This window comes from Penicillium citrinum (assembly GCF_028827155.1).
Source record: "Penicillium citrinum strain IBT 23319 chromosome Unknown utg000003l:1.0-4596430.0:1.0-4598250.0, whole genome shotgun sequence".
In the NCBI taxonomy this organism is placed as follows: Eukaryota; Fungi; Ascomycota; class Eurotiomycetes; order Eurotiales; family Aspergillaceae; genus Penicillium; species Penicillium citrinum.
Window position 1 is genome coordinate 775,859 of NW_026622688.1, and position 16,656 is coordinate 792,514.

The window sequence follows — 16,656 nt, forward strand, 5'->3', positions numbered from 1 at the left end:
GTTAATGGAGAGAGCTGTCCCCAGAGAACATCCGCAAAGGACGATAACTGCTGCAGTATACGCGGTCTTTCGTCCAAAGACGTTGGTTATAGGCCCCCCAGATGAATGAAGAGAAGCCCATAGCAATAAGGACTCCCGCATTAATGACATTCAATATTTCCGTCGATGTATCAAACTCGGTTGCAATTTCAGGTGTCGCGGGAAGCAGTGAAGTACTGGAAAAGGTGACTGCTAGGGTCATCCAGCTGACAACAAACAAGATGAGACATTTTCTCCAGAATGGAAGAGCATCACCGGGCAATACTGGCGATGTTGGCTTATTTTCTTCATCGGTGTCTGAGTCGTGAGGGGAAGTCAGTTGTGGGGATGGTTTTTGAGATTCCAAATGTACATCATCGCTGGCGTGATTCATTTTTTATGATAATATGCAAAAAGATAATGAACAGAAAGATATCAAAATCATGTAACTGTAGAAATCATAATACGATCTGAATCAATGAATCCGTTGATAGAATGTAATTTGAAGTTTTATAAAGGATTGAGAAGTTCTTGGCTGCAGTTTTGTAATGGAGCGGCTTCGGCATCCTGATTCCTCGCCGAAACGCACTAGAAAATCTCCACTTCGGGCCGAGCACGAGACTTGCCGTCACGGTTGGGCTGAAGAGGGTCTTTCTTTGGGAACTAGATAATTAAGGTGTATGTAGTTTACGAGTCAGTGTCTCTTGGTTTATCCGTAGGTAATGTAGAACTGTTCTAGACCAAATACGGGATAATGAATACATTTTATACTACGGATGAAGAATATACGGTTTACTCTTCATCGACTAGGTACAACTGTGGACATTCATCAGAGATATACTCCTTACTCCCCTACGCAAATATACCTCTATCAGGTAGCTAGATATCCAGAGTTTCGAACTAATATTCTTAATCAGCTTGGGCAAGCTGATTAAGAATATCAGTCCTTGGTATTATCTATCTGGAGTATTTATAGTATATTGCTCTGATTGAATACTTCACAAGTATTCACAATACTTGCATATTAAACAACTCTGATTTAAGTTGTTGCACAAATTTTTATTAGCTTCCCTTAGTATGATTTGATTGAAGCAAATTTCGCTTTATGCTACTAATGATGATTGATCGAGGATGAACTTTTAAAATATACTTATCAAGCTATACTGGCCCTTTTCGGTTGTGCACAAAAGCGAATAACAGCAGCTTTCGGCGGGAGACTCCGTGATCGGCACTGCCTTTTGAAAATTTCCTTCGGAATACAAAACAACCAAAATACCACAAATAAAGTTGTTTCAATTCCTTCGAAATGAACCCAATAAGTCCATTTTCAATTGAACCCGATGTTATCAATTTCAAGGCCTGAGGCCGCGCGCTCAATAACACTTTGAATAGGACACGGGGCTAGAACTGCACTATGCATCGGACTGAAGCCGTGGGTCTGGACTGGATATTCTCCCGTGGTGGATTCAACTCTGACAGACTCGGAGCTATTATGACGGCGATCGGTTCTCTCCAGGAATTTTATTCATTTCAAATGGCCCCTGCATGTAATGTCATCGCGGGGCTAATCCACAGGTCTTGCATAAGAGTAGCATGAGCTTGTCACGATAACATAAAAGCATGTCTATCCTATACCCTACCTAGATGTGACTTCAGGCAGGGCCAACTCCAGCGTACTCGTATCTATGACCTACAATTGGCTCGCGCACAGCCAAGCTTCTCAGCCAAGTAGCCAGCCAAGTCTCGTATAGGTACTTCATCGACGATGTACATAGTATAGCCGCATTTAAGACCACAACTGGGGCCAATGCTGACGCGTCCCTCCAAATGATCTCGGGAACGGTCGCTAACTACTTCAGCTGAAATTAAAGCGTGGGTCGCCAGGCCACTTAGAGCTCCCGAGACTTTGCATAGAAAAAAGAAAATGAAAGATCGCCCGGAAAATCGGACTATTCATCCCTAGCTCCCTAGCTTCTCCAATTCGCGCACAGCTGGAACCTCCCAGGCAGTCTCTTTCTTTTGCCTTCGTTCAAGTAGACTGCTAAGGGTCATGGATGTAAAGGAGCCTAAGGATGTTGAGTCGTCTGTCTCAAAGCCCGTCACAGGCGCGCACGATGCACAGTTCGTTTTGATCCCCCAGCCCAGTACCCACCCTAGAGATCCTTTGGTATGTCATAACTACCTCCCGATACGCGCACCCGACATGCTCTTCGAATATCGAAACATCAATTTGGGAATTGCTGGAGATGTACTGATCCAAACCCTAACAGAACTGGTCAATTAGAAGGAAATATCTCATTCTTTCTGTGTTATGTCTCGCGTCTTTCTCCGGGGCCATCGCGCCTCTCTCCGGACAGCTGAACCTTGCCGATCAAGAGAAATTATACCGTAAGTCGAAGATACAAGAGTCCTATGCGGTATGTTCTCTGCCTCCAGCTTCTCTCTATACAATTTCCATACCTCAAGAAGGGCATTCAAATAAATAACTTGGTATAGAACTCAGCTGCATTGGCTGGCATGGCAGCCGGTCCATTCTTCTTTGCTCCAATCGCCCACGTCCTGGGCCGCAGCTCCGTGATCTTCTGGTGTATTCTCTTCACGCTTGTATGCCAGGTCTGGGGTGCTGTGATGACACATCCGAACGATTATATCGCGTACATCATTTCGCGATTGTTTGCAGGTTTCTTCGGCGCAGTCCCTACAGTCCTGGGCCCTCGCATCGTGACCGACCTGTTCTTCTTGCACCAGCGTGGTCGTGCCTTCACAGCATTGCATATGGCCTTTCTCTTTGGAACTATTGCTGGCCCGACTTTCTCGGGATTTGTCTCTGCAAATGCATTTTTTCCCGTTGAGTTTTGGTGGACGGTCGGCCTTCTCGGATTCACTCTGATTTGCTGCTTTTGTTTCCTTGAAGAATCAGGCTTTGATAGAGAAAATTTCGAGAGGAATCCTGAAATGCCTAGCGGGATTGTTGCTAATAGGATTGCGACTTTTTTCTTTGGACAAAGCGTCGTGCTACCAACGACCTGGAAGGAGACGGTACGTTTATTCACTCATAAAAATGCAAAATCATCCTGATCTAACCAAATACAGGCCAAAATTGGCATTACACCATTCCTCATTGGGATATGTCCAGTTACGATAATCATGGGCATCTTCACTCTGATCTCTTTTGGTTTCTATGTTGGTGTTAATGCTCTTACTCCAGTATGGCTACAGAAACCAGCTTCTGAAGGTGGCTATGGCTTTTCACTTAAGCAAAATGCGGCATTCACCTTCTGCCATTGGATTGGAATTATATTCGTCCAATTCTTCGGGCACTATCTCAATGATCGAATTCCACTTGCCCTGGCAAAACGCTGGAATGGAGGCGCTTGGAAACCCGAGTATCGTCTACACGTCCTATGGCTGCCAAGTCTGGTGATTAACCCAATTGGATTGGGAATTTTTGGCGCCGCGCTTCAGTACCATCTTCATTATATGGTGCTTGCTCTCGCGGTCTTTTTGGTTACTATTGGCTCTCTAGCTAGTGTGCCTGTTACGGTCAATTATGTGGTGGAGTGCTTCACGCGGTATCCTGCTGAAGCAGGAATTGTCATTGGTGCTTACCGCATCGTATATGGACTGACCATCACTTTCTATATCAATCCTTGGGTAGCAGCTGTGGATGTTGGCTGGGTTTATGGAATGATGGCATTTTTTGCAGTCTTTTCGTTCTTTTTCGTTATCCTTTTGATGTGGAAAGGACATGCTATTCGTGGTATTCAATTCTCTAGCATTTCATCCAGTGAAGAGGGCGAAAAACTCGTGGAAGAATGAGAGATTGATGGAAGGGCAGACAGGAGCAGCTAAAGTCTCCTCTAATGTGTCACTACCAGTGCCTATATGCTAGTAGTAGTGCTAAATTTTTGATAAAACACTCAAATAATCATTAATCGCTATCGACGGGGCGGGATATCAGAGGGGTTCAAACATACGCAAGTCATCGACGCAGAGTTTATTGGCTCATTTCTTGAATCAAGAGGTCTTTCTAAAGAGCCATGCAGCCAAGTCAAAAATACACTATGATAGTGGTTAAAAAAGTGCAAACCAGTAATTAAAATTTTCGAGTAAAGTTACTTTTTATCAGATCTTGTATCATCTCAGGTTAAAAGCTCATGACTACTCAGCTGGCATCAAGTTTGGCATCATCTTAGCCACTTGCTGCACGTCTTTGTCTCCTCTTCCACTCAAACAAATCACCACATCCTTTCCGGGGCCGAGATCCTTGGCTACTCTCACAGCACCAGCAACCGCATGCGCACTCTCCAGAGCAGGAATTATCCCTTCAGTCTGGCTCAACAAGCGAAACACATCCAAGGCATTCTTGTCATCAGCAGCAATAAATTTCGCCCGGTTGGAGACTTTCCAGCTTGCCAGCTCCGGCCCAACACCAGGATAGTCCAATCCAGCAGACACAGAGTGTGTAGAGATGATCTGCCCATCATCATCCTGCAAAACATAAGTCCTCACCCCATGCAGCACACCCACTGACCCTCTAGCTAGAGTGGCTGCATGTCTACCATTTGAAGTATCATCACCACCAGCCTCAACACCGACAAGTTGTACCGAGGTATCTTTCAAAAAAGGATAGAACATCCCCGCTGCATTCGAACCTCCCCCGACACACGCAACAACAGCATCAGGAAGCTTACCATTCATTTCCTGCATGAATTGGGAACGAGTTTCCTCCCCAATAACAGATTGGAAAGTTCGAACGATGGTCGGATATGGATGCGGACCAAAAGCAGACCCAATGACAAAATGCGTTGTCTTTAGATCAGTTACCCAAGTTCTGAATGCCTGATTCACCGCATCTCGAAGTGTACCTCCATCACCAGGATGGGCACCAGGTACAGGAATCACCGTTGCACCGAGCAATTTTATCCGAAAAACATTCAATGCCTGTCTCTCAACGTCCTCAGCTCCCATGAAAATCGTACATTTGAGACCCAGTAGTGCGCAAAGCGTTGCCGTAGCTACACCATGCTGGCCTGCGCCAGTTTCAGCAATGATGGATGTTTTGCCTAGACGTCGAGCTAGGAGAACTTGTCCGAGTGCATTGTTGATCTTGTGACTGCCGGTGTGATTTAAGTCTTCTCGCTTCAACCAAATACGGGCTCCGCCGGCATAGTCGGTGAGACGAGAGGCTAGGTGGAGAGAGGAAGGGCGATTGGTGTATGAAGCGTAGGAACGAATTTCTTCCCAGAAGGTTGGATCGGCGAAGGCTTTGTTGAAACCATCCTCTAGCTCAGTGAGGCATTCCATTAGGGCCTCGGGGACGTACTGGCCGCCAAACTGTCCGAATCTTGCAATGTCTGAGGATGCGGTATCCCCTTGATCATCAATGACTCTCGCTTGGCCAGGTCCAGAAGTTTTAGTCTTTGCGGCCCTTGTTGTCTGGTCTTGAACAGCTTCGATAGCACACGGCCCTGAACGGCCTGAGACATGAAGGCAGTACTTCTTGACCTTCTCAGCCCCAGTCCCTTTAGGTGCTTCCTGCAACAATTCAATGATTCTGCTGCCAATCACCACTCCTTCCGCGATACGAGCAACATTCGAAAAGTGCTCGCGAGTATTTATTCCAAATCCAACAGCTGCTGGCACAGAACCCTTGGTATAATGATGTACTCGGCTAAGAAGTTGTTCTAGGCCAGTATCCAGTGTCTTCGATGCTCCAGTCAGCCCCATCTTAGAAGCAACATAGACAAAAGAATCAGCGATGCCGCAAAGCATCTCCATGCGACTATCAGTAGTAGACGGGGCTACAATGGGAATATAGGATAATCTATACAAATATCATCATCAGTATGGAGGTTCCCATCGCGCGGTAATGACTCACCCTTTCACCTTACACTGATCTCTGAATCGAACAGCTTCTTCTGGAGGTAAGTCCACAATTATGAAGCCATTGACCCCAGCATCCCGACAGTCGTCCAACAATTTCTCCTCCCCATATGCACGTACGGGATTATAGTACCCCATCAGCAACACGGGGACCGTCAGTCCCAGTCTACGTGCATCTTGTACCATTTGTAACATTGTAGGAATTCGAACCCCATTGACCAATGCTTGCGCGTTTGATCTTTGAATTGTTGGTCCATCAGTTAGGGGGTCTGTGAAGGGTATTCCGAGTTCGATGATGTCTTCGATGGATACATGTTAGCATGCGCTTGACTCGAAATAATAAAGGGGCATTACCTGAGCCTCCGGATTGCATCGCTAGCATGATCTCTGGAGTTTCTTCAACTGTTGGGTATCCGGCTGTCACGTAAGTCACTAGGGCTGCACGGCCTTCGGCCTTGCATGTAGTGAATACCTGCTTAATTGCTTCCATTTTCCAACTGCTCTTGGGGTAGTGTATTGAAATGCTCAGTTAATACAAGATTAAGTAGCCTCATAGACTGGAAGTTAGCCCGAGGTATTTAAATGAGTCAAGCTATTCGAGAATGTTTTCACGGCACTACTAGTCCAAAGCGTACTTGGTCTGAATGTGAGACGGTGAGTCATGGGTGAGTCTCCCAAGCAGTCTACGGTATACTCAGTAGTGCCAACTAGCCAATGGCACTAAATATGAAAACATTATCCCTTGGACAAGCTAACACACAGACTAATTCTAATTCCACAATCCTCTAAGCGATTGTCGCTTGTTGAAGCTCATGAATGGTCAATATGAACTACGCTTGTCAGACTGAAGCAAATTTTGCCGAAAGTGGATAGATCCTTCAACGATCGTTTCAAATGATTAAGTTAATCTGAGAATATTAGTAGCTATCTGCTATCCAAGATACAATCAGTTTTAGGGAGTGCAATTCTTTTGCATTCAGATACTATCTACATACTCTTGATTGATACGTTCGTAGGAGATATAACTATAGGATTCTCTTAAGAATTCTAGTACCATTAAATAAATCGTTAAACCCTTCACATGACTTGGAAGTTGTGTTCATGGGATGTTAGGGGTGGAAGTTTCTAAACTAAACATAGTGACTCAGACGAGTGGATTGTCATGAATTTAGACCTGGACGTTCTAAATGCCCTAAAATGGGGCCGGATCTACTTGATGATGTTGATTAGGGGTTATGAACACCAATAGTAGGGATCATACCTGGCACTGTTCCATAGGAAGTCTCATCCATGAGACTTACATAGATGAAGAGCGCGATCCATGTCTACAACCAGTCACAACCCATCCCATCCCATCCTACAAAGAATCTACAGGTAATCTTCAACATATCCTTGGAAAGAGGGAGAAAAAAAAGCCATCTGGCAAATAAATTCCAGCATAACGCCATAGCTCGTTATCATATTCCACGGCCAGTAACCGGGATATCCCAACCGACAAAAGAAAGCCAAAGCCGAATAAAAAAAGGCAAGTCACAGAAACAAACAGAAGTTCAAGGGTACACGCTCGAATAGCAATATCGCATACCAGTACCAAAACAAAGGCAGAAACTTGGGGAGCAAGTGGCAATGGAAATAAAACGCGGATAATTGGATATACGCTGGGTCTTTGACCAGGTTAACACAGAAGAGCAAAGAAAAAAGAGAAAGAGATAACAAAAGCAGAAGTAGAAGAATAGGTGTTCTCCTATTGTCAGGTAGGTATGATAAGAGGTAGGGAAAGGTGAAGGTTTGCGTAGAATAGAAAGAGGATAGTAATCCCGACGGAATTTTCTCTGGTCATTGAAAAGAAATCCCACTGGCTGACCATATGATGTTCATACCCGTGCGAATTATTTTTGAGGTCGAGATATCAAGCCCAGCCTCAAATCGAAATGATACCCCCAACCCCGAAAATCGCTAGTTTCGAAATGAATCGTAGAAATAGTCGTACATACGTGAGACGTAAGGACGGAAAGTCGTAAAAAGTTAAAGAGAGATGGAGGGAAAGGTGGAGGATGGAGGGTGATAAAGAGTATAAAAGTACAGACAAAAGATCGCTTTTGCGAATCGTTTATCGAACGAATTGAGTCCACACTGTACTCAACCAACCGACAGGAATACCGACTTCGGATGGGCCATTAAGAGGGATCTGTTCCCATTCGCTGCCTTCTAGGAAGGCAAGGACGTCGTCTCCGCCTAGACTGGTGGATAGAAGGCTTGAATCGGGTCCATCGGTTGAAGTGAGAGGGGGTGAGGGTGCGAGCTGGGTGATTGGCGCTGGAGGAGGAAGAACAGCGAGGTTGTGTGGGGTGGCGTTAATTGGAGGGAGAGACTGGGAGTAAGGTGGAGGTGGTGCGGATGGACGAGATGGAAGCCAGGAGTTGATGGGTTGGAGGCGGTTACCGGCTGTTGCGGTGAGGTATTGCGAGGGGGACTGAGTAGTTGCTGCGATTGATGGGAGGCTAGGCGGAGAAGAGGTGTACATGGGTCCATCGGGATGGTGTTGTTGGAGGGACGGGAGGGAATAGGGTGATTGTGATGGCATGGGCCGGCTGTTGGGGAGAGGTAGACTAGGTCGACGGTCTCCATCGTGTCCTGGGAGAGGTAGACCAGGACTGTTGACAGGAACCCATGATTCACGACGACCTCCGGCTCCCTCCATGGGCTGATCACTTGCATCACCTAGTTCGCTCTTAACCGCGTTGCTTCCGGCATCACTAAGATTGGTAGCGCGATCTGGCATCGATTCACCAGCGACAATGATAGCGGTACCATCGTCGTCGATTGCGGATTCGCCGAGCTGGTCTTCAATAGATCCAAAGTCCAAGAAGAGTTTCTCAAGAAGCTTGAACTCTTCCAGGCCACCTCCAATACCACCTTCGCGGACCGGCCGCACCCCGTTGGCCATTGCGTGATCAGAAGCATCTGACATACTGTCCAGTCGATTGCGTGAGTAGCGGCGGAAGTCACGCTTGACCTTGGAGAAGTAGCTGTGAAGGCGGTTCAGCGTACGAAACCATCCCATGGCCATTCGCAAGCGAGGACGAGTCTCCCGGAGGATATCTAGAGCCTTGCGCACCTGTGCAGCACCGGGTTGAGGGCTATCATGGCTTGCGGGGGGAGCCTTGGGCCCCAGGAGACCCTCGGTATCCATGTGTGGGAAATGCGTCCCATAGATACCGATGAAAGTAGCGTTGTAGATAGCGAATCCAACCAGAGGATTCTCCACCAGAGCGCCACGTCCTTGACAAGTCACCACGAGGTCGATCATCTGACGCGCAGCCTTGAACAGCTCGAGAGAGCTGTCACGCCAGAACCCTTCGGGAGGACCATTGACCTTGTCAGAAGGTAAGAGGGGTTCATCAAGTGGTCCGGCAGGCTCATTGCAGCGAATAGGCAAGAAAGGAATGTATGCGCGGTGAAGCACGATGACCGACAAGAAGTAGACAACATGCATGACAGTGTAGGGAGCCAGTGTAGTCTTGTACATGATGTGAGTATCGGTATTCCGCAAAGAGTATTGCAAGTTGCGGGAAAGGCTATCCTGGAATTCATTCAGTTGCATTCGGAGAGTCGAAAAGCGCGACTCAGGATGCCAAGGAGGGTACTGCTCGTTGCGTCGACCACCAGCACAAGACCATTTGGCAATGCTGCCCCAAATGCGAATAATTCGAATGACACGACTGAGGACCGACTCTTCAGCGCCAACTTCCCATCGATCAACGTCATCCTCACTCGAGTCCTTGCGGCGGGATGAGATGGGCGACCACGCCTTAGGGTCCGGAGTACCGTTAGTAGCAGGAAGCTTCTCGTCGGTGAAGCCACCAATACTCTGTCGGATACTGGGGATCTGAACTCCCTGAGCACCGAAGCTTGGTGGTCGGCGAGCAGTCGGCTCGTTGAGTCGGGCCGTCCTTACCCGCTCCCCGAAGGCAAATGCATTATTACTCGGCAATTGAATTCCGAGTTCTTTTACCCGAATCATGCGGGGGCGGTATTTCCCACTGCTCAAACAGCGGTCTAGAATAAAGCAAGCCCAGAAAGTGCGACGCTTTGTTTCTTGGGCAATAATATCGTCGGATGTTTGGTCTTTGACCTCAGAACGACGACGAATACCGAAATGATCGGCCTCAGTCTTAAATCCGGGGGAGCATCGGAATAGTTCACGCGGGGGAAACTCATTCTCTAATTCAAATGGAAGACCCATGGCCTGGGCCAAACGAATAGCCATACCAACGTAAACCCATGCGCTCTTGCCGCGACACATGCCCCACTCATGCAGGGCTAACATTAGCAGCGCTTGGACCCGTGCAAGATCGGGCATGGTAAGGCTTGCTCCCTCAAGACCGGCCAGCCGGCTACGGAGAGCCGTCGCATAGAATTCGGATGCGGCAGCAGGATTCGAGGCGTGGCCGGGGGAGGCCGGTGAATGGTAGGCGACAAGTGGTGGGTGGAAGCGAGCTGTCAGAGCCAGAACACCCAATGGAATTAACGATGAAGACTGATCCGACTTGGGGCCGGAAGTATTGCGCGTTCCATCAATTCCATCAAAAGGAGCAGGCGGCGGGACAGGTGTAGAGAGTTGCCGGATTTGACCGAGGAAGGTGGCCGGGTGTAGGAAGGGAAGAAGAGTTGCAAAGTGAGTTTGGAAGAGATCGAAGACGGCTTCCCAGACTTTCGTTGTTAAAAGAGTTGAGTCAAGAACATCTAGACCAGCTTTAGAGTTGGCCGAAGGCCCCGATAGACCTGTCAGTTTGCGCGAGCGTTGACGCTTTGGACCATCCCAGTCTCCATTTCGATCCTCCCCCCCCATCCGCCAGAGAAGCCAAATCGCGTTTCGCGCCGCTCACGCCGATAGCTGGAGCTGGATAGACACAATCTCGACCAGAAGATTCGCAAGCGCGGCAGGTAGTATCAATGCCGGCATTGACGCACTTGATCTTACTGCGCCGGCAACGAGCGCAAGCGATACTGGATCGCATGGTGAATTGGGGCAGACCCGAGGTCTGCGGAAACGATAACTTCAAATCGATTGACTCAGTGATTGCGATCGGTATCTCATGAACTGACTCTAGTGAAAATCGTAGTGGGTGGATAGATATAGAGAGTGGGAGGATACGTGGTGGAAAGAGAAGAGTTGCGCGTGTGCGTGCGGGTATGCGGGTGAGTTGAGACTGTGAATGCCGAGAAGATATGTGTTCAGGCGGCAGTGAATATACTCTTTTCTTTTTTTTGGATTAGAAACACGTCGACATTGCAGATTCAGTGCGCGCATACACACGCAACAAGTTCGAAAAGACTCACCGACACCAAACTCCGAAATAAGGATCAGACTAGCAGAGAATGCAGAAGTCGGGGAGGGGAAGAGGCAAAAGGGAGAGAAAGAAGAAACGGGGAAAAGGGAGGAGTAGAAGAAGCGGAGTGTGGGGGAAAATGAGAAAAAGTCGGGGCAGCCGGGAAGAGAAATGGAGTCGGGAGGGAACGGAGTCGAGAACATGCGAGCTAAAAAAGAAAATCAATTTTTAAAAAATGAAGAAAATATGACAAAAATGAAATAGCAGAATAAAATAAAAATAAGAGAAAAAAAAAGGGAAAAAATGGAGCCGAGAGCCGCTGGGGAACTGGGCATTTGAAATTGCGGAGGCCCAAAGTATGCAAGGACGCGATTCGTGGAGAGTGGAGCCCCGTTTGTGGAGAATACACTTAGTATGTATACAGTATAGTACAGAGGATACAGAGAAGATATTCATTACAATGTATAAGTGTTCATCTGGGCAGTACTGTGTAGATATTGGTGATATAGAGCATGTATGTATAGAATTAGTAGGGATCTGTACATCTGTGTTCTTCCTTGAAGTATACAGTGACTACCGAATCCGATATAACATCGGATACTATATGATGTACTCCCCCTACACCCACGGGTACTTGTACTAACTATTACTACTGTATCTAGATATCTCATGATCTCCCGATTCTCCCCCGACGCCGACCGAAGCACCGGAACAGCAACCAGCCGTGTGGAACATTCGAACGTCGCACTCAGTCCGGTTCAAGATGAGCCTGTCATGATCACGATGTACTATGGTATACATCCTTTGTACCTTCATACATATTGAGATACCAGTACCACATCTCATCTACATAGTACACACACACACACACACCTGCTCACGTTCTATACTAGGTCGCCCCGGCGTCGGCGGGTTTCTTGCTGTCACCTATGATGCCCGATCGGCAATTGTGCTGGATCGGATTCTCACGCGGACCCAAAGAAAACACCGTCCCCATAATTCTTTTTTAATAATTTTATTTCTATTCGATTTCATCATTTAATTCCACCACACCCCCATTTCCCGGTCGGAAACTCCTGAACAGGTAAAGCGGGTTGACCGGAGAGAAGTCCACCACGAATGGACTCTTTTCCTTTCCCTTTTACCCCGTCCCGAAGCATTGTACATCTACGGCGTATAAAGTACAGTGTGAAGAATATTAACACTATTCCCTGTCAATTTTCGACTCCACCAGGCTAACGCTCCTCGTGAAGAGGCTATTCCCGCCAGATTCGGTAGCGGCAGAGCTCCCTGCTCAAATCCACATGTCTACGATTCGGGCTCGGCTTCTCTCAGGTCCCCTCTCAGGTTCACTCTCAGCCTTTGAATTTAGATTTAGATTTGGAGTCTGTCTGGGTCCAGTGAGGGGAAGCTTCTCGGGTTGGAGTTTGGAGTAAAAAAGAGAAAAAGGAATCAGAAAGACAAAAAAATTACCGTGACAGCAAGTATTAGACTATTGTGATCCCTCGGGTATTCCAATGTGTCCCCAATTCCGCTATTTCACACATCCCCCATCCACCCCCGGACTCTCTCTCTCCCGGCGCCGAGTGGACAAGACGAAAAAAGGAAGAGAAAGCAAGGGGGGGGGGGTCCGTAGAGGCGTCCAATCGTTGTTAATTCTTTGTATTCCCCCCGGCCATCCCCGCGGGGAGAGCACCGTGATCCGCGAATTGATCCTCGTTCCTCTTCTCCGGGAAGTTACATTCAATGCTCTGTGAGTCGCTCCAGTCGCTTCCTCTTTCTCCATTGTGGCTGCTAGGATCAGCCATGACGGGTTATTACTGGAGGGGGGACGGGTTCGGTTCGACTGGATTCAGTGACTTGGTTTGCGGCGGTCGCCGTGTCACGGTTGCTTGTCCGTGTTGCCCTTGGCTTTCTGGCCCCTTGCCACACCTGTCGGGAGGATTGGTTGCTCGGCAGACAAACGGAATACGACCGATGCATCACGGAGCTGTCCAGTGTACATCGTGACATAGTGATGATGGGTGGCTGCAGACAAAGCCGAGGCCGACCGCATCGGCGATCCGAGGATCCTCAAGTCAATATCTGTTGCCAATAACTCCTAAATCGTTTCTCATTTCATCCTAGAATGTTTCAAAGTGTTCTATCGAGACTGTCAACACTGCTGTCAGCCAAGGATCTGCCTCTTACATCTTCCCAGATGACGGGAAAGTCATACACCGAATTGGCCCCGACCCGTACACAGTTTCGGCCCCGTCCGGCTGAGGCTCTGATTGGTCCCCAGCCTCCGAGGCGCCAGCGAACCGACCCCGGGCAACCCCGCATTTGCTCAATTCACATTAGGTAAGTCGGCTATGGGCCGATCTGGTATTTTCCGAGGTAATACAGTTGGGAGGATGTGATGAGCCATTCTTTGCACACGTAAAGGTAGTAGCAAGTATAGCAGTAATTCTGACAACAACATAGCGAGTATTTGCTCCTTTATCATTGATATGTCTTCATCTGTATCTATACTCGCCATCCTATTACTCCCGAGTACTCTGAATGATGCACCCGGGAATTCCTTTTGCCTCGTGTCAAAGTGGGCCCGTCGACTTTCCCCGGTGGATATTCGAACCAGGAACGAAAAGAAAAAGGGTAAAATACATAGCGAGAAAGCAGAAGAAGAAGAGGAAAAGACGCCCTGTGGGGGAAGAGAAGCTTAAAAGGGAAATTTAAGCAGCCAGACCAACAACCTTGCTGTGAAATTTAATGTAATCTGAATCATACTGTTACTCAAAATCTACACTCAAGACTCCGTAGTGATCTCGCCTAGTAGCAACACTTCCACATCAACGGTAGTACCTACCTATTACTGGTACTCCGGACTCCGTGTCTACCCCATGTCATGTCCAAGCCACACAACCACCACCTTATTCCGGGACGTGCGTAAAATTATTCCTACAAAGGTTTATGTCTGATGGTGTTCCGTTCCTTTCTTGGCTACCGCTCAGCTGACTACCATGCCCTATGACATCGGGCTCTGACATCGGCTCCACGAAAATTAGAGTAAGGGAAAAAAAGCAAAAAAAGGGACCAAAGGTACACACTCCCGTACGAATGTAGGGGAGGCCTCACCTACTCTATCAGGTAAAAAAGGTAAAAAAAAAAAAAAAAAAAAAAAAAAAAAAAAAGTAAAAAAATAAAAATCCGACCCTCCAGCTGACCTTCAGACCCAGCAAATACACTCCTCTCCAACCAGTCAGACAAAGATCAAGACCAAGGGCCCCTGACTCTGACTCGTCCCAATCCTGCAGCCCATTCCGATCCATCATCTCTGCTGGATCCCCCTGCGGCAATGATCAGTGGTCATGGAGCAAATACCGATGCCCTGTCTTCTCCGACTCTCGCATTTCCCTCGCACCTTGCACGTCAGTAATTCCAGATCGGACCTGATCCAAATGACTTCATTCTGCTTCTATTTCTCCGCCCATCGTCCCCATACTTTCTGTACACATCCTCCCCTTCTAGTCCCCTTCAAACTGTCCGTTTAAAATGAACTCGGCTGCCCTCCGATCAATCAGGTATCCCGTGCCGCGCTCCGGACTACCGAATCGGTCGGCGCAAACCATCCCGAATAGGCATCATCGCGCACCACTCCAAGCCCTCTTTAATTTTTCCATCAATCCCTGCCTCACCCAATGTACCCCGTAGCCTACGATCAATCATCACGTGTAGACTACTCTACTATAAGTTAATAACCGACCCGATCTCCGACGACGGCTCAACGCCCGACCGGCGCCCGACCGAGCAGGAAGCCGTGCCAAGACTTTCATATTGGATCTCGTTTGATTTTTTTTTACCTTTTGAACAGATTTACTTCATGGACCCAATACCTGGATCCGGGACCCTACCGTCGTCGTCCGGTGGCTCATGGTTCTCCATAGAAGGAATCGAACAGGGTTATGATCTAATTCGGAAAGAACACGGCGAGTGTATTCAAGACTCGGCCCGAGGATCCATTTTCTCGGCAAGGAAAGTGTTCCACGACGCTTCAATACTCAATGATTACCTTGGCGACGGTACATCCCACGCACAGTATGTACCTCAATCAAGTAACTGAAATACGTGGTTCTTGGAGATTTTCTTCATCCTGGACTGTGTCATTGCACTGGATTCATTCCAGGTTCCGGAATCTAACTCCATAATCCCCACATCGGGCTCGGGTAAAAAAAATCCTTGCGTGGTATCCCGACCGGGCCGACTGTCCGTGTGATTGTTTATCCCACGACCCCCGTGGGGGTTACAGATGTGTAATGGAATGCTGGGTAGGGATAGGAAGGGATAATACTGTATACCATGTAGAGTACTGTAGTAAAGGCTAGGAGGTGTTTGATTGTGCATTAGTACCGGTGGAATTTGCATTCAATGTCACGCTGTTCCTACAGTGAATACAATGTACTAACAGCCATGTTTGTAAATCACTGCTCGACATTAGAGATTGGCTGGTCTAGGATGGTAGACTATGTACCTCCAAACCGGTACCAGCCCGAGTGGTCGCCAGGACAATTTCACACAGGAACAGCCTGCGACTGCAGCTAGAATAATCTTATACAGCCCCATAAGTAATCCCGCGACTAACTTTCCCCATTCACAAGAGAAATAAAACCCCGATATAACTCCGCAACATTCGTCGTTCCATCTAGAAGTAACTTACTCTCTACCGTGCCGCCGGTAAATACCCTTCTTCGGTCCCGGCGGGTGACTTACCACCTTGGGTATGGTGAATCCTACCAGAGAACGGAGTACGGAGTCTGGCGCATGATTCTGTGGGCTCAAGCATGGCTGGCGAAAGTACGGAGTAACCTAGGAGTAATTATCCCGCTCCCCCATGTCCGGGTCAAAGGTACGTGCGTAAAGTTTGAAAGGCAGTTCGGGACAATGAGTCCCGGGTCTGTTTAGGTTGTTCTGTTCTTTGTGGCGGTTGGGGTGCAGAGCGGGGGGTTACATGCAGAGGTAGCCTTGTTTAGATCAAAAGGGGTATTGGTGGCCCGCTGGCTTGGCGGTATCGTGGCCAATCCTGTCTGGTGGCAAGTGGCTGGGTCGAGTATGGGGTAGGTGAGATAAGGTGCGGCGAGGGAGTCTTCCAGGTTATGCTCAAGCTGCATGGATTTTCTGGGGTGCAGTCTTGGTTGAGTACATGGTGCACATGGTACTCACTGGTAGTAGTAGTAGTTTTATGAACAGCTTGAAGGTTCACCAGACTCTTAGTCTGGTGAATCCCGGGTTGACGGAACTATTAGCCCTAATTGAGTAACGTGCAGATAGTAATTCGTGTATATTGAAGGGCGTGGCCCGGGGTATCCGGATTAGACGTATAATTTTTAATAGGGAGCCCAAGAAAGTAAAGTACAGTAAGAGATACTCGAAATAAAGAACG

General features: G+C 47.9%; 5 protein-coding genes across 5 annotated transcripts; 2 read left to right on the top strand and 3 right to left on the bottom strand.

Annotated features, from left to right (window-relative positions):
• Window position 1: 1 nt before the first annotated feature.
• N7469_003551 (putative MFS transporter) lies at window positions 2-412 on the bottom strand (the record flags this gene model as incomplete). Its single annotated transcript, XM_056642471.1, has 1 exon — window positions 2-412. One exon carries the CDS (start codon window positions 410-412, stop codon window positions 2-4), a length of 411 nt encoding a protein of 136 aa, XP_056501883.1.
• Window positions 413-2,068: 1,656 nt separating this feature from the next.
• On the top strand, window positions 2,069-3,837 carry N7469_003552 (Major facilitator superfamily domain general substrate transporter; the record flags this gene model as incomplete). The annotated part of the gene is made up of 4 exons (XM_056642472.1): window positions 2,069-2,185; window positions 2,289-2,435; window positions 2,515-3,057; window positions 3,112-3,837. The coding sequence occupies 4 exons, from the start codon at window positions 2,069-2,071 to the stop codon at window positions 3,835-3,837; spliced, it is 1,533 nt and encodes a 510-aa protein (XP_056501884.1).
• Window positions 3,838-4,179: 342 nt separating this feature from the next.
• On the bottom strand, window positions 4,180-6,427 carry N7469_003553 (tryptophan synthase; the record flags this gene model as incomplete). Its single annotated transcript, XM_056642473.1, has 3 exons — window positions 4,180-5,845; window positions 5,900-6,203; window positions 6,259-6,427. Coding segments are annotated over 3 exons (2,139 nt in total), but the record flags the coding sequence as incomplete, so codon positions are not given.
• A 1,587-nt stretch (window positions 6,428-8,014) lies between these two features.
• On the bottom strand, window positions 8,015-10,925 carry N7469_003554 (putative C6 transcription factor; the record flags this gene model as incomplete). Its single annotated transcript, XM_056642474.1, has 2 exons — window positions 8,015-10,744; window positions 10,794-10,925. 2 exons carry the CDS (start codon window positions 10,923-10,925, stop codon window positions 8,015-8,017), a joined length of 2,862 nt encoding a protein of 953 aa, XP_056501886.1.
• Window positions 10,926-13,437: 2,512 nt separating this feature from the next.
• On the top strand, window positions 13,438-13,662 carry N7469_003555 (uncharacterized protein; the record flags this gene model as incomplete). The annotated part of the gene is made up of 2 exons (XM_056642475.1): window positions 13,438-13,580; window positions 13,626-13,662. 2 exons carry the CDS (start codon window positions 13,438-13,440, stop codon window positions 13,660-13,662), a joined length of 180 nt encoding a protein of 59 aa, XP_056501887.1.
• Between the last annotated feature and the right edge of the window lie 2,994 nt (window positions 13,663-16,656).